Here is a 22511-nt window from a genome sequence, read left to right on the forward strand (position 1 = left end):
GTGTCTCTCTGTCTGTGAGGAGACCGGCACTTTGTGTCTCTGTCTGTGAGGAGACCGGCACTTTGTGTCTCTGTCTGTGAGGAGACCGGCACTTTGTGTCTCTCTGTCTGTGAGGAGACCGGCATTTTGTGTCTCTCTGTCTGTGAGGAGACCGGCACTTTGTGTCTCTGTCTGTGAGGAGACCGGCACTTTGTGTCTCTCTGTCTGTGAGGAGACCGGCACTTTGTGTCTCTGTCTGTGAGGAGACCGGCACTTTGTGTCTCGCTGTCTGTGAGGAGACCGGCACTTTGTGTCTCTGTCTGTGAGGAGACCGGCACTTTGTGTCTCTGTCTGTGAGGAGACCGGCACTTTGTGTCTCTGTCTGTGAGGAGACCGGCACTTTGTGTCTCTGTCTGTGAGGAGACCGGCACTTTGTGTGTCTCTGTCTGAGAGGAGACCGGCACTTTGGAGGAAGTTTCGTCTGTTTTGTTTGCTGCACACGCAGGGTTCTCCTTGCCTGAAACGGTTGTTCCGCACTTTGGAATGACCCCCTCACACAAAACATCCCCTCACACCTGCCTGCTACACCCCCCCCCCCCCCCCCCGAGGGCCAAACGCCTACTCACACCTGTCCCTGGGAGCAAAATACCTATTCATCTCTGTCCCCCACCTAGGGCCAGAAGGCCCACTCGGCCCTGTCTCCGAGGGCCAGAAGGCCCACTCGGCCCTGTCTCCGAGGGCCAGAAGGCCCACTCGGCCCTGTCTCCGAGGGCCAGAAGGCCCACTCGGCCCTGTCTCCGAGGGCCAGAAGGCCCACTCGCTGCAAGTCTCCGAGGGCCAGAAGGCCCACTCGCTGCAAGTCTCCGAGGGCCAGAAGGCCCACTCGCTGCAAGTCTCCGAGGGCCAGAAGGCCCAGTCGGCCCTGTCTCCGAGGGCCAGAAGGCCCACTCGCTGCAAGTCTCCGTGGGCCAGAAGGCCCAGTCGGCCCTGTCACCGAGGGCCAGAAGGCCCACTCGCTGCAAGTCTCCGAGGGCCAGAAGGCCCACTCGCTGCAAGTCTTCGAGGGCCAGAAGGCCCACTCGCTGCAAGTCTCCGAGGGCCAGAAGGCCCACTCGCTGCAAGTCTCCGAGGGCCAGAAGGCCCACTCGCTGCAAGTCTCCGAGGGCCAGAAGGCCCACTCGCTGCAGGTCTCCGAGGGCCAGAAGGCCCAGACGGCCCAGACGGCCCTGTCTCCGAGGGCCAGAAGGCCCACTCGCTGCAAGTCTCCGAAAGCCAGAAGGCCCACTCGCTGCAAATCTCCGAGTACCAGAAGGTCCAGCATGCTTATTTTAGGAGATGGATGCAGGTAAAGCAGCATTTTTGCCAGCGTAACATGGGTGCACACAGGTAACTGGCACTGAGCCAATCAGTAACACTCTCCTAAAAGGCTTAGAGGCAGGAAGAGGCCCAGCGGCCATTTTAGAATTTGTTCTTGGCCATCTTTTGAAATCATGCGTACTTCATCCAGAACTATAGTATCGGATCGCTTAAATCAGTGCCCCAAGAAGAGTGCTATTTATTCCCAAACGGAGGGGATTGCCACTTTAAATGATGGCTGCTCTTGGGAATCTTCCAAAAGATTACCCTACATCTCTCCCCAAATAACTCTCCCTTTCTAGAAGACCTGGTCCCTACCGAATCGGCACGTGTTGCATGCTACAGTAGCTATGTTGCACTGGCCATTGTACTTTTTCACGGTTTAGCTAGCTTTCTGACATGACATAACCATGACCAATATTATACACGGTGTAACATGCCTTAAGTGCTTCCACTACATTGCTTTTTGTACTTTACATGTAAGAGATTCCACCAAACGTCCCGCAGACCTCACATGGCAGAGACGCGTCGCAGAAATGTTTGGCTAGAATAGTGTTTCACACGTGGGTATTTCTTCTAGAACCGGTTAGCTTATGTCTGACTGAACACCGATATTTTGTTGGCATGCAACAAAGTGTAACGCAAATGTGTTTAACCCATTACATTTGGGAGCGCAGGCCTTCCTCCTTGAATCCTACTAGAGCTGTAACAGAGTAACAGTACCCGCACCCAGTATTACTGCTAGAGCTGTAACAGAGTAACAGTACCCGCACCCAGTATTACTGCTAGAGCTGTAACAGAGTAACAGTACCCGCACCCAGTATTACTGCTAGAGCTGTAACAGAGTAACAGTACCCGCACCCAGTATTACTGCTAGAGCTGTAACAGAATAACAGTACCCGCACCCAGTATTACTGCTACAGCTGTAACAGAGTAACAGTACCCACACCCAGTATTACTGCTACAGCTGTAACAGAGTAACAGTACCCACACCCAGTATTACTGCTAGAGCTGTAACAGAATAACAGTACCCGCACCCAGTATTACTGCTAGAGCTGTAACAGAATAACAGTACCCGCACCCAGTATTACTGCTAGAGCTGTAACAGAGTAACAGTACCCGCACCCAGTATTACTGCTAGAGCTGTAACAGAATAACAGTACCCGCACCCAGTATTACTGCTACAGCTGTAACAGAATAACAGTACCCACACCCAGTATTACTGCTAGAGCTGTAACAGAGTAACAGTACCCGCACCCAGTATTACTGCTACAGCTGTAACAGAGTAACAGTACCCGCACCCAGTATTACTGCTAGAGCTGTAACAGAGTAACAGTACCCGCACCCAGTATTACTGCTACAGCTGTAACAGAGTAACAGTACCCACACCCAGTATTACTGCTAGAGCTGTAACAGAATAACAGTACCCGCACCCAGTATTACTGCTAGAGCTGTAACAGAGTAACAGTACCCGCACCCAGTATTACTGCTAGAGCTGTAACAGAATAACAGTACCCACACCCAGTATTACTGCTAGAGCTGTAACAGAGTAACAGTACCCACACCCAGTATTACTGCTAGAGCTGTAACAGAGTAACAGTACCCGCACCCAGTATTACTGCTACAGCTGTAACAGAGTAACAGTACCCGCACCCAGTATTACTGCTACAGCTGTAACAGAGTAACAGTACCCACACCCAGTATTACTGCTAGAGCTGTAACAGAGTAACAGTACCCGCACCCAGTATTACTGCTAGAGCTGTAACAGAATAACAGTACCCGCACCCAGTATTACTGCTAGAGCTGTAACAGAGTAACAGTACCCACACCCAGTATTACTGCTAGAGCTGTAACAGAATAACAGTACCCGCACCCAGTATTACTGCTACAGCTGTAACAGAGTAACAGTACCCACACCCAGTATTACTGCTAGAGCTGTAACAGAGTAACAGTACCCGCACCCAGTATTACTGCTAGAGCTGTAACAGAATAACAGTACCCGCACCCAGTATTACTGCTAGAGCTGTAACAGAGTAACAGTACCCGCACCCAGTATTACTGCTAGAGCTGTAACAGAATAACAGTACCCACACCCAGTATTACTGCTAGAGCTGTAACAGAGTAACAGTACCCGCACCCAGTATTACTGCTAGAGCTGTAACAGAATAACAGTACCCGCACCCAGTATTACTGCTACAGCTGTAACAGAGTAACAGTACCCGCACCCAGTATTACTGCTAGAGCTGTAACAGAATAACAGTACCCGCACCCAGTATTACTGCTACAGCTGTAACAGAGTAACAGTACCCACACCCAGTATTACTGCTAGAGCTGTAACAGAATAACAGTACCCGCACCCAGTATTACTGCTACAGCTGTAACAGAGTAACAGTACCCGCACCCAGTATTACTGCTACAGCTGTAACAGAGTAACAGTACCCACACCCAGTATTACTGCTAGAGCTGTAACAGAGTAACAGTACCCGCACCCAGTATTACTGCTACAGCTGTAACAGAGTAACAGTACCCGCACCCAGTATTACTGCTAGAAATGTAACAATATACGTATCGTATACATGTAGAAATTAAGTCTTTTAAATGGGCAACATCTCCCCTTCTAACAGTACCCGCACCCAGTATTACAACATCAACATCTCCCCTTCTAACAGTACCCGCACCCAGTATTACAACATCAACATCTCCCCTTCTAACAGTACCCGCACCCAGTATTACAACATCAACATCTCCCCTTCTAACAGTACCCGCACCCAGTATTACAACATCAACATCTCCCCTTCTAACAGTACCCGCACCCAGTATTACAACATCAACATCTCCCCTTCTAACAGTACCCGCACCCAGTATTACAACATCAACATCTCCCCTTCTAACAGTACCCGCACCCAGTATTACAACATCAACATCTCCCCTTCTAACAGTACCCGCACCCAGTATTACAACATCAACATCTCCCCTTCTAACAGTACCCGCACCCAGTATTACAACATCAACATCTCCCCTTCTAACAGTACCCGCACCCAGTATTACAACATCAACATCTCCCCTTCTAACTCAGGCTCGGCATCACCGGGGGATATGGGAGAAATGTGCTTTGAACATTACTTGCTCGTGTCATTTGACCTTTAATTAAAGTAAGAATGGCTTAATAGTGTAATCAGTAGGCCCAAACATAGAGGGCGGTGGGAATGGGGTTTACAGGGATTGCCTGGGGGAGGGCAAAACACTTAAAATGATGCTAATTTGCCATGTTAATTACAGAGAGTGCGCCTTACATAAAGCGGTGGTTATATAGGCCCTGTTAGAAACCGTTCCGAGGTCAGCACAGCCCGTGTAATGAGCTATTAAAACGAGCCATGCAGCAATGAAATGTGCAGCGCCTTGTTAATTTGGGGGGTCGGCCCTCACTAAACCAGCATCGGGCAAGCAGGTTGGAACCAGAGCTGGCAGGGCTGAGGGGATAAAAGCCTGACCTAGCGGCACCCATGTCTTATCAGCGGGATGTCTGAGGGCTGGTGGGCCATCGGCATGCTGACTAACAGGAAGAAGTACAGTATGAACGGGGACGCAGACGGGAAACCCCAGGTGAGGACGGCTGGGTCCGTGCATTGTAAGAGCGTCTCCCGTGTGGGTAAGCGGTGTATTTACAGGTGGGGGTGCTGCTGGGTCCGTGCATTGTAAGAGCGTCTCCCGTGTGGGTAAGCGGTGTGTTTACGGGTGGGGGTGCTGCTGGGTCCGTGCAGTGTATGAGCGTCTCCCGTGTGGGTAAGCGGTGTGTTTACGGGTGGGGGTGCTGCTGGGTCCGTGCAGTGTATGAGCGTCTCCCGTGTGGGTAAGCGGTGTGTTTACGGGTGGGGGTGCTGCTGGGTCCGTGCAGTGTAAGAGCGTCTCCCGTGTGGGTAAGCGGTGTATTTACGGGTGGGGGTGCTGCTGGGTCCGTGCAGTGTAAGAGCGTCTCCCGTGTGGGTAAGCGGTGTGTTTACGGGTGGGGTGCTGCTGGGTCCGTGCAGTGTAGGAGCGTCTCCCGTGTGGGTAAGCGGTGTGTTTACGGGTGGGGGTGCTGCTGGGTCTGTGCAGTGTATGAACGTCTCCCGTGTGGGTAAGCGGTGTGTTTACGGGTGGGGGTGCTGCTGGGTCCGTGCAGTGTATGAGCGTCTCCCGTGTGGGTAAGCGGTGTGTTTACGGGTGGGGGTGCTGCTGGGTCCGTGCATTGTATGAGCGTCTCCCGTGTGGGTAAGCGGTGAGTTTACGGGTGGGGGTGCTGCTGGGTCCGTGCAGTGTATGAGCGTCTCCCGTGTGGGTAAGCGGTGTGTTTACGGGTGGGGGTGCTGCTGGGTCCGTGCAGTGTAGGAACGTCTCCCGTGTGGGTAAGCGGTGTATTTACGGGTGGGGGTGCTGCTAGGTCCGTGCAGTGTATGAGTGTCTCCCGTGTGGGTAAGCGGTGTGTTTACGGGTGGGGGTGCTGCTGGGTCCGTGCAGTGTAGGAACGTCTCCCGTGTGGGTAAGCGGTGTGTTTACGGGTGGGGGTGCTGCTGGGTCCGTGCAGTGTATGAGCGTCTCCCGTGTGGGTAAGCGGTGTGTTTACGGGTGGGGGTGCTGCTGGGTCCGTGCAGTGTATGAGCGTCTCCCGTGTGGGTAAGCGGTGTGTTTACGGGTGGGGGTGCTGCTGGGTCCGTGCAGTGTATGAGCGTCTCCCGTGTGGGTAAGCGGTGTGTTTACGGGTGGGGGTGCTGCTGGGTCCGTGCATTGTATGAACGCCTCCCGTGTGGGTAAGCGGTGTGTTTACGGGTGGGGGTGCTGCTGGGTCCGTGCAGTGTATGAGCGTCTCCCGTGTGGGTAAGCGGTGTGTTTACGGGTGGGGGTGCTGCTGGGTCCGTGCATTGTATGAGCGTCTCCCGTGTGGGTAAGCGGTGTGTTTACGGGTGGGGGTGCTGCTGGGTCCGTGCAGTGTAGGAACGTCTCCCGTGTGGGTAAGCGGTGTGTTTACGGGTGGGGGTGCTGCTGGGTCCGTGCAGTGTATCAGCGTCTCCCGTGTGGGTAAGCGGTGTGTTTACGGGTGGGGGTGCTGCTGGGTCCGTGCAGTGTATGAGCGTCTCCCGTGTGGGTAAGCGGTGTGTTTACGGGTGGGGGTGCTGCTGGGTCCGTGCAGTGTAAGAGCGTCTCCGTGTGGGTAAGCGGTGTATTTACGGGTGGGGGTGCTGCTGGGTCTGTGCAGTGTATGAGCGTCTCCCGTGTGGGTAAGCGGTGTGTTTACGGGTGGGGGTGCTGCTGGGTCCGTGCATTGTATGAGCGTCTCCCGTGTGGGTAAGCGGTGTGTTTACGGGTGGGGGTGCTGCTGGGTCCGTGCAGTGTATGAGCGTCTCCCGTGTGGGTAAGCGGTGTGTTTACGGGTGGGGGTGCTGCTGGGTCCGTGCAGTGTATGAGCGTCTCCCGTGTGGGTAAGCGGTGTGTTTACGGGTGGGGGTGCTGCTGGGTCCGTGCAGTGTATGAGCGTCTCCCGTGTGGGTAGGCGGTGTGTTTACGGGTGGGGGTGCTGCTGGGTCCGTGCATTGTATGAGTGTCTCCCGTGTGGGTAAGCGGTGTGTTTACGGGTGGGGGTGCTGCTGGGTCCGTGCAGTGTATGAGCGTCTCCCGTGTGGGTAAGCGGTGTGATTACGGGTGGGGGTGCTGCTGGGTCCGTGCAGTGTATGAGCGTCTCCCGTGTGGGTAAGCGGTGTGTTTACGGGTGGGGGTGCTGCTGGGTCCGTGCATTGTATGAGCGTCTCCCGTGTGGGTAAGCGGTGTGATTACGGGTGGGGTGCTGCTGGGTCCGTGCATTGTAAGAGCGTCTCCCGTGTGGGTAAGCGGTGTGATTACGGGTGGGGGTGCTGCTGGGTCCGTGCAGTGTATGAGCGTCTCCGTGTGGGTAAGCGGTGTATTTACGGGTGGGGGTGCTGCTGGGTCCGTGCAGTGTAAGAGCGTCTCCCGTGTGGGTAAGCGGTGTGTTTACGGGTGGGGGTGCTGCTGGGTCCGTGCAGTGTATGAACGTCTCCCGTGTGGGTAAGCGGTGTGTTTACGGGTGGGGGTGCTGCTGGGTCCGTGCATTGTATGAACGTCTCCCGTGTGGGTAAGCGGTGTATTTACGGGTGGGGGTGCTGCTGGGTCCGTGCAGTGTAGGAACGTCTCCCGTGTGGGTAAGCGGTGTGATTACGGGTGGGGGTGCTGCTGGGTCCGTGCATTGTATGAACGTCTCCCGTGTGAGTAAGCGGTGTGTTTACGGGTGGGGGTGCTGCTGGGTCCGTGCATTGTATGAACGTCTCCCGTGTGGGTAAGCGGTGTGTTTACGGGTGGGGGTGCTGCTAGGTCCGTGCAGTGTAAGAGCGTCTCCCGTGTGGGTAAGCGGTGTGTTTACGGGTGGGGGTGCTGCTGGGTCCGTGCAGTGTAGGAGCGTCTCCCGTGTGGGTAAGCGGTGTGATTACGGGTGGGGGTGCTGCTGGGTCCGTGCAGTGTAGGAACGTCTCCCGTGTGGGTAAGCGGTGTATTTACGGGTGGGGGTGCTGCTAGGTCCGTGCAGTGTATGAGCGTCTCCCGTGTGGGTAAGCGGTGTGTTTACGGGTGGGGGTGCTGCTGGGTCTGTGCAGTGTATGAGCGTCTCCCGTGTGGGTAAGCGGTGTGTTTACGGGTGGGGGTGCTGCTGGGTCCGTGCAGTGTATGAACGTCTCCCGTGTGGGTAAGCGGTGTGTTTACGGGTGGGGGTGCTGCTGGGTCCGTGCATTGTATGAGCGTCTCCCGTGTGGGTAAGCGGTGTGTTTACGGGTGGGGGTGCTGCTGGGTCCGTGCAGTGTAAGAGCGTCTCCCGTGTGGGTAAGCGGTGTGTTTACGGGTGGGGGTGCTGCTGGGTCCGTGCAGTGTAGGAACGTCTCCCGTGTGGGTAAGCGGTGTGTTTACGGGTGGGGGTGCTGCTGGGTCCGTGCAGTGTATGAGCGTCTCCCGTGTGGGTAAGCGGTGTGTTTACGGGTGGGGGTGCTGCTGGGTCCGTGCAGTGTAGGAGCGTCTCCCGTGTGGGTAAGCGGTGTGATTACGGGTGGGGGTGCTGCTGGGTTCGTGCAGTGTAGGAACGTCTCCCGTGTGGGTAAGCGGTGTATTTACGGGTGGGGGTGCTGCTAGGTCCGTGCAGTGTATGAGCGTCTCCCGTGTGGGTAAGCGGTGTGTTTACGGGTGGGGGTGCTGCTGGGTCCGTGCAGTGTATGAGCGTCTCCCGTGTGGGTAAGCGGTGTGTTTACGGGTGGGGGTGCTGCTGGGTCCGTGCAGTGTATGAACGTCTCCCGTGTGGGTAAGCGGTGTGTTTACGGGTGGGGGTGCTGCTGGGTCCGTGCATTGTATGAGCGTCTCCCGTGTGGGTAAGCGGTGTGTTTACGGGTGGGGGTGCTGCTGGGTCCGTGCAGTGTAAGAGCGTCTCCCGTGTGGGTAAGCGGTGTGTTTACGGGTGGGGGTGCTGCTGGGTCCGTGCAGTGTAGGAACGTCTCCCGTGTGGGTAAGCGGTGTGTTTACGGGTGGGGGTGCTGCTGGGTCCGTGCAGTGTATGAGCGTCTCCCGTGTGGGTAAGCGGTGTGTTTACGGGTGGGGGTGCTGCTGGGTCCGTGCAGTGTAGGAACGTCTCCCGTGTGGGTAAGCGGTGTGTTTACGGGTGGGGGTGCTGCTGGGTCCGTGCAGTGTATGAGTGTCTCCCGTGTGGGTAAGCGGTGTGTTTACGGGTGGGGGTGCTGCTGGGTCCGTGCATTGTATGAGCGTCTCCCGTGTGGGTAAGCGGTGTGTTTACGGGTGGGGGTGCTGCTGGGTCCGTGCAGTGTATGAGCGTCTCCCGTGTGGGTAAGCGGTGTGTTTACGGGTGGGGGTGCTGCTGGGTCCGTGCAGTGTATGAGCGTCTCCCGTGTGGGTAAGCGGTGTGTTTACGGGTGGGGTGCTGCTGGGTCCGTGCAGTGTAAGAGCGTCTCCCGTGTGGGTAAGCGGTGTGTTTACGGGTGGGGGTGCTGCTGGGTCCGTGCAGTGTAGGAGCGTCTCCCGTGTGGGTAAGCGGTGTGATTACGGGTGGGGGTGCTGCTGGGTCCGTGCAGTGTAGGAACGTCTCCCGTGTGGGTAAGCGGTGTATTTACGGGTGGGGGTGCTGCTAGGTCCGTGCAGTGTATGAGCGTCTCCCGTGTGGGTAAGCGGTGTGTTTACGGGTGGGGGTGCTGCTGGGTCCGTGCAGTGTATGAGCGTCTCCCGTGTGGGTAAGCGGTGTGTTTACGGGTGGGGGTGCTGCTGGGTCCGTGCAGTGTATGAACGTCTCCCGTGTGGGTAAGCGGTGTGTTTACGGGTGGGGGTGCTGCTGGGTCCGTGCATTGTATGAGCGTCTCCCGTGTGGGTAAGCGGTGTGTTTACGGGTGGGGGTGCTGCTGGGTCCGTGCAGTGTAAGAGCGTCTCCCGTGTGGGTAAGCGGTGTGTTTACGGGTGGGGGTGCTGCTGGGTCCGTGCAGTGTAGGAACGTCTCCCGTGTGGGTAAGCGGTGTGTTTACGGGTGGGGGTGCTGCTGGGTCCGTGCAGTGTATGAGCGTCTCCCGTGTGGGTAAGCGGTGTGTTTACGGGTGGGGGTGCTGCTGGGTCCGTGCAGTGTATGAGCGTCTCCCGTGTGGGTAAGCGGTGTGATTACGGGTGGGGGTGCTGCTGGGTCCGTGCATTGTATGAGCGTCTCCCGTGTGGGTAAGCGGTGTGTTTACGGGTGGGGGTGCTGCTGGGTCCGTGCAGTGTATGAGTGTCTCCCGTGTGGGTAAGCGGTGTGTTTACGGGTGGGGGTGCTGCTGGGTCCGTGCATTGTATGAGCGTCTCCCGTGTGGGTAAGCGGTGTGTTTACGGGTGGGGGTGCTGCTGGGTCCGTGCAGTGTATGAGCGTCTCCCGTGTGGGTAAGCGGTGTGTTTACGGGTGGGGGTGCTGCTGGGTCCGTGCAGTGTATGAGCGTCTCCCGTGTGGGTAAGCGGTGTGTTTACGGGTGGGGTGCTGCTGGGTCTGTGCATTGTATGAACGTCTCCCGTGTGGGTAAGCGGTGTATTTACGGGTGGGGGTGCTGCTGGGTCCGTGCAGTGTATGAGCGTCTCCCGTGTGGGTAAGCGGTGTGTTTACGGGTGGGGGTGCTGCTGGGTCCGTGCAGTGTATGAACGTCTCCCGTGTGGGTAAGCGGTGTGTTTACGGGTGGGGGTGCTGCTGGGTCCGTGCATTGTATGAGCGTCTCCCGTGTGGGTAAGCGGTGTATTTACGGGTGGGGGTGCTGCTGGGTCCGTGCATTGTATGAGCGTCTCCCGTGTGGGTAAGCGGTGTGATTACGGGTGGGGGTGCTGCTGGGTCCGTGCAGTGTAAGAACGTCTCCCGTGTGGGTAAGCGGTGTATTTACGGGTGGGGGTGCTGCTGGGTCCGTGCAGTGTATGAGCGTCTCCCGTGTGGGTAAGCGGTGTGTTTACGGGTGGGGTGCTGCTGGGTCCGTGCAGTGTATGAGCGTCTCCCGTGTGGGTAAGCGGTGTATTTACAGGTGGGGGTGCTGCTGGGTCCGTGCAGTGTAAGAGCGTCTCCCGTGTTAGTAAGCGGTGTGTTTACGGGTGGGGGTGCTGCTGGGTCCGTGCAGTGTATGAGCGTCTCCCGTGTGGGTAAGCGGTGTGTTTACGGGTGGGGGTGCTGCTGGGTCCGTGCAGTGTATGAGCGTCTCCCGTGTGGGTAAGCGGTGTGTTTACGGGTGGGGGTGCTGCTGGGTCCGTGCAGTGTAAGAGCGTCTTCCGTGTGGGTAAGCGGTGTATTTACGGGTGGGGGTGCTGCTGGGTCCGTGCATTGTACTGGGGCGGGCCACCTACGGGCCAGTAACTGGGGCTGGTTCTATGGGAACCATACTGGACCTTGTGTTCTAAAGTGTGTCTCTCTCCTGTGTGTGTGTGTGTGTGTGTGTGTGTGTGTGTGTGTGTGTGTGTGTGTGTGTGTGTGTGTGTGTGTGTGTGTGTGTGTGTGTGTGTGTGTGTGTGTGTGTGTGTGTGTGTGTGTTATATAAAGAAGGGGTTTTGTTATTTGTACACAAAAATGTATTGAATAGTGAGACACACCACCTGACACGTGAAATGACTGTAATTATACACCTTTATTTGTGTACTGCACCGACACACTTTATTCGAGCAAATACCCGGTATGTACCTGGCAGATACCTGGAATGCGCCGCTCCTCACCTCTAACAAGCCCCGTTGCATTTGCCTTCCCAGCCTGGGTTCATGCCTGGCTGATGGGCGGCTGATCTGTTAAATGATAATGATTAGGATTTAATAGGCTGCAATGCTTCGCGTGTCTACCAGATGGCATTAATTCATGAATTGTAATGCAGTATATATATATATACTGTGCAGTATTGCAGCCAGCGGGAATAAAATGCTTCAATCCCTGCTTGGAAAATAACTCAATGCACTCGGGCAGAAAACAGTCACAAACCTCAATTCACCCGGGTATACCAGAATTCGTGGGACTAGCCAAGCTCGAATAAAGTGTGTCGCCAGTGTACCATTAATAATGCAATTCCCATCTGCGTCACGTTTGAGGATTCGCGGCTTGTAGAACGTAAACCGAGAAAATAAAACCGGAAGCGTTGGGAAGGAAATATAAAGTGGAAGAGCGGCCGTATGTCTGGGTTTGGGATTTCCCCGCTTCAGCGCAGAATGGAAGGGTCTCAAGGGAGGCTCCAGGCTTGGGAACGTTCCCCGTCTCAGTCGCCCTTTGTTTTTCTCGCAGCAGATCCAGTTTGCGGACCAGAAGAGGGAGTTCAACAAGCGCCCCACGAAGATCGGGCGCCGCTCGCTGTCTCGCTCCATCTCCCAGTCGTCAACTGATAGCTACAGCTCTGGTGAGTAATGATGTCGGAGCCCCGTGAGGAGGCCGGGGGCATCTTCTTCTCTCTCCCTTTCCTTATTGCACCACTTCCACTGACTCTTACACTCTGAGACCTCCTGACCCGCGCTCTCTGCAAGACACGGTGAGCTCCCAAACCATCACTACCTAGTAGAAGCAATGGCGCCCTGCACATCTCTTGCCCGCCTCGCACTGGTTTAGGCTCCTAACGTGCATGCTTCTAGACTACGATAAACATCAGAGAGATGCAGACGAGACTCGCCAGTGGGGTTCAGTGATTTGGAAACAGACATGGTATCGGCAACGAGGCGAAATGTGGGTTATTTATATATATATATATATATATATATATATATAGTTATATATATATATATAGTTATATAGTTATATAGTTCTAGACCAGGGGAGGCAACCTCCAGTACTCAAGGGCCACCAACTGGTCTGGTTTTCCGGGTACTCCTGCTTCAGCACATGTGGCTTAGTCAAACATTGAGCCACCTGTGCTGAAGGAGGGATATCCAGAAAACCTGACCTGTTGGTGGCCTTTGAGGACTGGAGGTGGCCCTGTTCTAGACTGTCATTCAGTCCCCATTTGGCACCGGGGCTCAGTGTTGTTTGTGTCGTTCTTCCTTTAACCCCATGTGCGCTTTTCTTTGTAGTGTGAGCTGACGCGGTTGCTGCGTTGGGATCAGTGATCTCATCTTTGCCACACTCTTTACAAATGTGGTGAGCGTAAGATCGGGCTCGGTTGGCACCGATTTGGAGATGGTCTCATGGTCCTACCATCGCACTTTAGCGACCTTTCATGACAGCCGGCACTTGCTGATTTGCGTGCGTGCGTGCGTGCGTGCGTGTGTGTGTGTGTGTGTGTGTGTGTGTGTGTGCGCGTGCGTCTACGTGCACCTGGTAGAAAGATGCGATGGGGGCAGGTAGACATTTAAATATTCCAACAGAATCAATAAATTACTGGAGGGATTACATGTTTTAAGAAACACCATAACAAAGCATTGTGGATTGAATGTTGTAGTGGAGGCACAGAACCGTTTGCCAGCAGAGATGAAATGATTCAAACACAACAAGTAACATGTATGCTTTGGTTGGACACAAGGGAAACTTGTGATTGGAAAACACAGAATAGGAGGCTTGAGAATAAGAAAGGGAACGAGCAGATCAGACGGGGGCTCTCATCCGTCTCAATGTCTGGGGTCGGACATCAGACCCGCACGGCAGCACCGAATGTGTAACTCCGGGTATTCTCAATGTTTGGGGTCGGACATCAGACCTGCATGGCGGCAGCGAATGTGTAACTCCAGGTATTCTCAATGCTTCGTTTCCTGAGTATTACACGGGGTAAGGTTACAATGGTGCCATTGTTTAACCCTTTCAGGGCCTGAAATTGAGCAGCTGGTCCATAAAACGGTAATGTGGACATGCGGTATAAAGAGAGGGGTGTTTTCCCCCAGCGATATCCTATAAGGGTGCAACCCAATGTACAAACCTTCTACTTGCAATAAAGTGAAATGGCTCATCCATATAAGCTCATCCATATAAACTCGTCCATATAAGCTCGTCCATATAAGCTCGTCCATATAAGCTCGTCCATATAAGCTCGTCCATATAAGCTCGTCCATATAAACTCGTCCATATAAACTCGTCCATATAAACTCATCCATATAAACTCATCCATATAAAACCTTATCTACTTTTTTTTTACTGGATGTTTCGTAATATACGCTCAAACTTTCACTGCCAGAGCGGCCTTCAACGCATGGCAGCAAACGGGTTAATATTTCAGCGGGGTATAAGCGCTCATCCGGCCGGAAATGCCGCGGTTGTCGTTCTCGGGGGCCGAGGAATGGTAGATGTTTGCGGTGTTTTGAAATGACGGCCGCTGGCAGTGAAGGGGTTACCTGGGAGCATGGTAACCGCTCTCCGTAGTGGGGGACTCAGCGATGCCAGTCACAAGATCGGCCTTTGAGTTCCCCTGGCAAAGGAATCCGGCTGTAACCGGTCGGCAGTGCTAATTCTCACGCTGGTCTTTGGTTTGTCGTTCCTTTTTTATTAAGCGCACATTTCCAGGGCTTTAGCTCAGCGTGGGAACCGTGCCCAGGAAATGCCAGCCTCCTGTCCCACAGGGATTTACGGCTCAGGCCGGGCTTTCTGTCGGAGCCGTGCTGGGGACTGACCTTTAGGGGAGTGATGCTGCCAGCCCCCCATTAAATTCTACCGAGATCCTTCATCTTGAATGCTTAGCGTCCCGGCAGCACGGCTCAATCTAGTCCTAACTCCACCTGCGTTCTCTGTGCGTCCCTGTCCCGCTCAAACACACCCCGATTACTGCCGCCTCGCCAGCCGGTGGCCCCCCTCGGGGTCTGAGTAAAATGTACTAAAGTAGAATGGCCATTTTGTTCTCCCCGTTCTTCTGCGTTTATTCCCCGGCACGCGCGCACCCCGAGGCGCATAAGAGGCAGATTTTAAGTCCCTGGCTGCAAATGGAGGATACATTTTACAAACCAGTTCTCATGCGCCTGCCACGTGATGTAATAATTATATATATATATATATATATATATATATATATATATATATATATATATAATATTACACCAGTCCCTCAAGGCCAGTGTCTGGATACACATTAGGTTATAAAGGCGTATCCATAATCCCATAATCCCACGCCTCGCCCCTCTGATTCTGCTTCACAGGCAGGTGTATTCATGTAGTGAGATATTGGGTCAACCTTCCTAAACGTTCTGCAATGTAAAGGAGTAATGAGCATGACTATTGAGGATTTATTAAGGGTCAGGGAACAGCTTTTAGTAAAGGGCAGTCCTTCCTGGGACACCAGTGAAACAAGGACAGTAGATGAAATGAGGCTGATTTAACCGCTTCAAATACAAAGTAAATTTGGTGGGGTTTTTACTGTCTTTAGCGAACCTCTAGGTGATGAGACGTTCAGGAACACCAGGGAATTCTTGTGAAACAGAAGTAGCCGGCGTGCAAGTCCAGTGATCCCGACGAGACGCGGCGCGCTGCCTCGCAAGACCGGAATAAGTCCGCCGGTTACTTGCGTAACGAGACTGGATATCTGCCCGTTCCGATCTTCCATGGCGCACGTGAGAAGCGTCGGCTGGTTGCATCACATCCAGCGACGCCTCCGTCCCGCACAGGCACTTTGTTTGGGGTGTCCCCTGCCTGCCCAGGCCGGCTTCTAGTTGGTGGGACATAGTTTGTTTATTTGGGCTGTACGGAGGATATGTTAAAGCAGGGGGGCGCCACACCCGTCCTCAAACCCCCCCCCCCCCCAACAGGTCAGGTTTTCAGGATATCCCAGCTTCAGCCCAGGTGGCTGTCAGGAATATCCTTTAAACCTGACCTGTTGCGGGGGCTTGAGGACCGGAGTTGAGCCCCCTGCATTAAAGCATTTCCCCCTTTCCCTCTCTCCGTGTTCTCTCTGCCATTGTCTGAATTATTCTCCCGGAAATGAACCCCTTCATTGCCAGGGGCCGGAAACGCCGTGCGTGGCAGTCCCACGTATTTCCCGATCGCACACGGGTTGTACTTTTTATCCGTGACCTTGTACAGGAACGCTTTGCGGGTCCTCGTAACGTGCTCCGTGTACGAGTCCCTCTGCCCTGAGCCCAGTAACTGGCGCGGTTGCGGAATTCCTACTTTCCGTGGGTATATGTCCCTCGCTGCCACGAATGGATCGCGCCGCGGTCTGCTTAGTCCCTAAAATGCGTCCGAGTTTGCCGTTCAAGTGTAACTTTGCAAAGCCAAATGATACAACTGGTATTACATGGTAGATAAGGTGTTGTGTGGCTGAGTGCTTTTACTTTATTGCAACTGGTGTGTTTTCCCTCTGAACATATATATCTCAAAGTCCTGTATGTACCATGTTATCACTGTATGTACCATGTTATCACTGTATGTAAACATTCCTACATACCGTGAAGAACAATGGTTTTATCAGCAGGGTCTTACCAACACTATACACACACCATCACCACCCCACGTACATATATCTCAACACGTGTGCACACACACACATACACACACAGCACCACTATATATATTCACACACCACCCCACATGCATATATTTCAACACGTGTGCACACACACACATACTGTACACACACACCCAGCACCACTATATATATATTTTCACACACCACACCACGTGCATATATTTCAACACGTGTACACACACACACACACACACACACACACACACACATATCTTCACACACACACAGCACCACTCCACGTACACATACACACACACATATCTGAACATGTGCGCGTACACCCGCACAGCACCATTCCACGTACACGCACACACACTCTCTTCTTTTCCTCCTTTCCCCTGGTCAGAAAGCCGCAGCATCAGGAATGAGGCAAAGCTTATATATATATATATACACACACACACACACACACACACACACACACACACACACACACACACACACACCCGCACAGCACCATTCCACGTACACGCACACACACTCTTCTTTTCCTCCTTTCCCCTGGTCAGAAAGCCGCAGCATCAGGAATGAGGCAAAGCTTTTTTGCCCGGGCTGATTCTATCCTCTTTCACTAGCTGCTTCCTACACAGACAGCTCCGACGATGAGACGTCCCCGCGGGACAAGCAGCAGAAGAGCTCCAAGGGCAGCAGCGACTTCTGCGTCAAGAACATTAAGCAGGCGGAGTTCGGCCGCCGCGAGATCGAAATCGCCGAGCAAGGTAAGTGGGGGGTGGGGAGGGGGGGGGGGTGAATGTGTGTGATGGGCACCTGGAGGTCCAAAATCACATCTCTCCTGTGGTCAAAGGGGCTTACAAAAAGTAGTGGTCCTGTCTGACTTTTAACCTTTGGTGACATTTGAAGAGCGAGTATTTTGACCACATCGTAGGAAAACGTTGTGCTTGGGAAGCAGAACCTGAGAGCGGCTTCCTAAAACCAATCCATTTATCGTCCAATAGAACGCGGGGTTTGTAAATGAAACCGGAGTGGTGCTCGTGGGGGCTGTAAATGAAATAGTGGCAGTTCTTCCTACCCCCCCAGTACTATTACACCTGGACGGCCGCTCTCCTGCCCGTGTTCAGGGTAGCACTTATCAGGGTAGCAGCCGAGCTATCATTGCGCAGGCTCGCCTGGTGTCTCTTACTACAAACATGTCATATTAATAACACAACGCAGCTCACATACATGGCCACAGGAGACTGACAAACCTGGCTGAGGCGCCCCCCCTCCCCCCACGTGTGGTCCTGGGACACGGAGATGTATATCTCTCCCTTTCCTGGTGAAACAGAAGAACGCCGTTAAATGTTTTTTTTTTTGCTTTTTGAATTTTTGTTCTTTTCCTGCGATCCATTAAAAAGCAAACTCCACACCCGGGCTTTTTAACGGATCAGACTTCAGTGAGGCCAGAATGCGGAGAGAACGTGGCTTTGCAGTTGAGCAAATCCCTCCCCTTCCTCACACCCTGTGGACGGGACGCTTTTTCGGGACCCTGGCCTCTTTGATGGTGTTTCCAGGTTGGGAGCCCGCTGCTATTCTCACTTGTCTGAGAGGACGTGTTTGTGCTTCTCCCCTCCCCGTACAGAGATGCCTGCCCTGATGGCTCTGAGGAAGCGAGCACAGGGTGAAAAGCCCCTGGCTGGGGCCAAGATCGTGGGTTGCACTCACATCACGGCACAGACTGCGGTGAGTTGGGTCGCCGGCGGCGTTTGCGTGATCCTGTAGCTAGGTGTAGTGTATAGCTGGAACCGGGCATGATGCATGGAGTTTACTTTCTAATTACAAAACCACGGCGCTTTTAGTTTTTTTTGTCTTCCAGATCTGGGGAAGGTCATCTAGTGCATGAATTGGTCATTCGTCCAGCAGCCTGATGGGCCCCAGCGGTTTTATTAAATCCTAAACGTTTTCCATCCATTCTTTCAATGTCCTTGTGTGTGAACCAATACGTAACAGCCGATGTCCGTGTAATGCACTGACGGTTACAATGCGTAGGCGTGCCGCTGACTGGCGTGGCTGGCCTCTCCCAAGGCAGATCGTGTATGGCAAATTGCCAACCCCGTGGCTGCCAGCAGGAGGCCAGCAACACTTTGTTACTGGGACTTCTGGCGGCAGCCAAGGGGTTAAAGCTGAAGCATCAAAAAAAAAACCAGGTTGTGCTGATCATTGATATATGACGGTGATTGGGTGCACACCCTGTTGAGTTAATGAGTAGAGCAGACTTGATGGGCTTCATAAAGGGGGGTGGGCTGATTCACTGGGATGCAATTGTCCTTCCTGCATCTGATAATCCGATGGGTCTCTTCCAGTCAGTTTTGTATGTTCCTTAACCCCGGAGCGGCTGGAGGAGTCTGCCGTGCATTGCTTGGTGGTGCTGGTCAGCAGAAGGTCCCCGAAGACACCATCTTCACTTTCTTCTCCTCTGCTTCAGGTTCTCATTGAGACTCTGGGGGCCCTGGGTGCTCAGTGTCGATGGGCCGCCTGCAACATCTACTCCACCCTCAACGAAGTGGCTGCCGCCCTGGCAGAGAGCGGTAGGTGATCTCGTGTTGGCTGCGGGACTGGGTGCCTGGCACTGCACACACAACCTGTGGGGTTACACAGGGATGTTTGCCCATATATACTACGGGTAGGACAGGGGGGAAGGTTTCCTTTTGTGCTGCGCTCTATATATAGGCCCCAGGGAGCAATAAAGTTAGAATACCAATGAACTTTTAATGCATTCTAATAAAATGGAAGCAGATCGGGTAACCTCATGTGACAACAGATTAAAAGCCGCTTACAATTGAGCGGAGGGGTGCGCGCTGCACCAGGCCGCGAAGACCTCCGTTACCCGATTCTCATGTGCCGTATTTCATTTCTAATAATGAACACCGTAGATGAGAAGGATAAAGCAAGGGGGAGATAATCTATCAAAGGAGAACGTGGAGGTCACGATAATGGCATCACGGTCAGTGCTAGCTGTTTGATTTCCATGCTCCTAACTTTTACACGGTCTTTATTAAGGAACCCTTGTCTTTATTCCTCCTGTTAGACTCAATTACTCCTTGCTAGCACCACCCCTATATGTATATACTAGCTTTCGTGCCCGGGGAGCTGCTGGCACATCTCCCCACGCTGCTGCCGCATCTCCCCGCGCTGCCGGCACATCTCCCTGCCTCCCCCCCCCCCCCTGCTGCCGGCACATCTCCCCGCCCCCCCACCCCCCTGCTGCCGGCACATCTCCCCGCCCCCCCACACCCCTGCTGCCGCATCTCCCCGCCCCCCCACCCCCCTGCTGCCGCATCTCCCCGCCCCCCCACCCCCCTGCTGCCGCATCTCCCCGCCCCCCCACCCCCCTGCTGCCGCATCTCCCCGCCCCCCCACCCCCCTGCTGCCGCATCTCCCCGCGCTGCCGGCACATCTCCCTGCCTCCCCCCCCCCTGCTGCCGGCACATCTCCCCGCCCCCCCACCCCCCTGCTGCCGCATCTCCCCGCCCCCCCACCCCCCTGCTGCCGCATCTCCCCGCCCCCCCACCCCCCTGCTGCCGCATCTCCCCGCCCCCCCACCCCCCTGCTGCCGCATCTCCCCGCCCCCCCACCCCCCTGCTGCCGCATCTCCCCGCCCCCCCACCCCCCTGCTGCCGCATCTCCCCGCCCCCCCACCCCCCTGCTGCCGCATCTCCCCTCACTGCCGGCACATCTCCCCCCCCCCCCCCCCCTGCTGCCGGCACATCTCCCCGCCTCCATCCAACCCCCAATCCTGCTGCTGGCACATCTCCCCGCCCCACTCCCCCCTCCCCCCCACCTGCTGCTGGCACATCTCCCCGCGCTGCTACCGCATCTCCCCGCGCTGCTGCAGCATCTCCCCTCACTGCCGGCACATCTCCCCACGCTGCTGCCGCATCTCCCCTCACTGCCGGCACATCTCCCCCCCCCCCCCCTGCTGCCGGCACATCTCCCCACGCTGCTGCCGCATCTCCCCTCACTGCCGGCACATCTCCCCCCCCCCTGCTGCCGGCACATCTCCCCACGCTGCTGCCGCATCTCCCCTCACTGCCGGCACATCTCCCCGCCCCCCCCCCCCCCCTGCTGCCGGCACATCTCCCCGCCTCCATCCAACCCCCAATCCTGCTGCTGGCACATCTCCCCGCCCCACCCCCCTCCTCCCCCCCCCTGCTGCCGGCACATCTCCCCACGCTGCTGCCGCATCTCCCCTCACTGCCGGCACATCTCCCCGCCCCCCCCCCCTGCTGCCGGCACATCTCCCCGCCTCCATCCAACTCCCAATCCTGCTGCTGGCACATCTCCCCGCCCCACCCCCCTCCTCCCCCCCCTGCTGCTGGCACATCTCCCCGCGCTGCTACCGCATCTCCCCTTGCTGCCGGCACATCTCCCCGCACCCCCCCATTCCCCACAGCTGGCACATCTCCCTGCGCTGCTGCCGCATCTCCCCTCGCTCCCGGCACATCTCTCCGCCCCACTCCCCCTCCTCCCCCCCCTGCTGCTGGCACATCTCCCCTTGCTCCCGGCACATCTCCCCTTGCTCCCGGCACATCTCCCTGCGCTCCCGGCACATCTCCCCGCCCCCCCCCCCCCCCTGCTGGAACATCTCCCCCGCACATCTTTCATCACACACACACATCCCAGATCCAGCCAAGGACACACACCCCTCCCCCCCCCCCTTCATGCTCTAACATTTTTGCAGGACACTCGATGGAAACTTAGAATGTCCATAATTTGGGAGGTGAGTCACATTGAAAGCTCCAAAATAGTTGCGTTGACCTACAAATCCGCAGCACAAGGTCCAGTAAAGGTTTTGTTGTGCTGCGTCATGCCCCACATGAATAGTATATTCCGTAAAGAAATGTTTTTTCTTTTGACTAATTGCTTATGTGACTGTGACACGGTGACCGCGGTCTCGCAGGAAGTAGCGTGGAGTAGGTAGGAAACATGGCAGCTTGTATCACCATGGGTATCTCTGCCGTTTGTGATAACTGTTCTACTCTGGAGCGGCCAACTCCGTCCTCAAGGGCCACAACCAGGCCTTGTATTAAGGATATCTCTGATTTGCCTGAGCCACCTGTGCTGAAGCAGGGATATCCTTAATACTTGGCCTGTTGGTGGCCCTTGAGGACTGGCGTTGGCCGCTCCTGCGCTAGAATATCTTTTGCATCCGTTGTAAACTCGGATTCTGTCTGTTGCATCCAATGCAGAAAACCAATGCCTAGATTTTAAGGACTGTGCATTAATTCAAACTAACGAATGTCGGTTATTGGCTCCTTATAAAACACACAGATACCCAGCAAGCTCTCAGAAGCCCCCAAAATTACCACAATATATATATGTGTATGTGTCAAATGCTACTGGTCGTGGCTAAATGTAAAAAGCAAGAAACAAAGAAGTCCAGAGCAACATCCAATGTGACAAAAATACACAGTGAAATACCTATATATCTCTTGAAAAAGGATAATTTAGTTAACCCTTTGGCCAAAGCGTGTAAGCCTGCGAGCCACTTTCAAGGCATGACCATAATATCGCAGGTCCTAACACTAACTGATTAAAATCCTTATTTACCTCTATAATTAGGGGCAGGATGGTCCTGGCATTGAACCTGTCACAACCAGCTGCATGAAAAGAAACCTGCTTACCTGGACAGTGGGGAGGGGCGAGCTTTAAACCCTGGGTGGGAGGAGCCACTAACCTCCAAAACAGCTGAGACCAGCTGGACAAAGTTAACAAACACACAGATAGCCAGCAAGCTCTCAGAAACCCCCAAAAATTCAGCTGGTCTCAGAATTTTTGTCACATTGGATGTTGCTCTGGACTTCTTTGTTTCTTGTTTTATTAGCTCCTTATATTCTGACTTGTTCGGTCTGACCCAGAACTGGCAGTGTTTGATGTTCTTGTTTTTATAAATCTGTCTCCTCCACGGCAAAGTGTATTTACCCTTCTTCAACCAGAAGGAAATGGCCTGGCTGTTTTATATGGAATATCAGGCACTATTCATAACATTGGCGCTCAGAGGTCCTGTGTGAGCCTCGCTATCTCTCCAGTCTTGTAGCACGGAAGCATTGGGTCATTTCTCCTTGAAGATGACCTTGGAGGTGCCAGTCTTCTGAATGGTGCTTCATGTGCGACATACCCGTACTTAAGGGTGCTGTGTGTGTTTTTAGGTGCCATCATTTTGTCCGATTTCCATGGCTTGTATAAAATGACAATGAACCGTTTAAGCAGCGTGAAGTCTTCCAGCACCACTTTCTGTGCATA

General features: G+C 54.5%; 1 protein-coding gene across 12 annotated transcripts in view; it reads left to right on the forward strand.

Annotated features, from left to right (window-relative positions):
- AHCYL2 (adenosylhomocysteinase like 2) overlaps positions 1-22511 on the forward strand; it is a 144290-nt gene that overhangs the window by 117759 nt on the left and 4020 nt on the right. For 2 of the 12 annotated variants that reach the window (XM_075599318.1, XM_075599327.1), the window contains exons 2-5: positions 12125-12236; positions 16847-16990; positions 17851-17951; positions 18694-18796. In XM_075599318.1, coding sequence (XP_075455433.1) covers positions 12125-12236; positions 16847-16990; positions 17851-17951; positions 18694-18796 — 460 coding nt within the window. Of the gene's footprint in view, positions 1-4791; positions 4939-12124; positions 12237-16846; positions 16991-17850; positions 17952-18693; positions 18797-22511 lie in introns of those variants that run through there. The other 10 variants (XM_075599320.1, XM_075599329.1, XM_075599319.1 and 7 more) reach the window with 7 other exon arrangements.

This window comes from Ascaphus truei, chromosome 5, assembly GCF_040206685.1.
Source record: "Ascaphus truei isolate aAscTru1 chromosome 5, aAscTru1.hap1, whole genome shotgun sequence".
NCBI classification, from domain to species: Eukaryota; Metazoa; Chordata; class Amphibia; order Anura; family Ascaphidae; genus Ascaphus; species Ascaphus truei.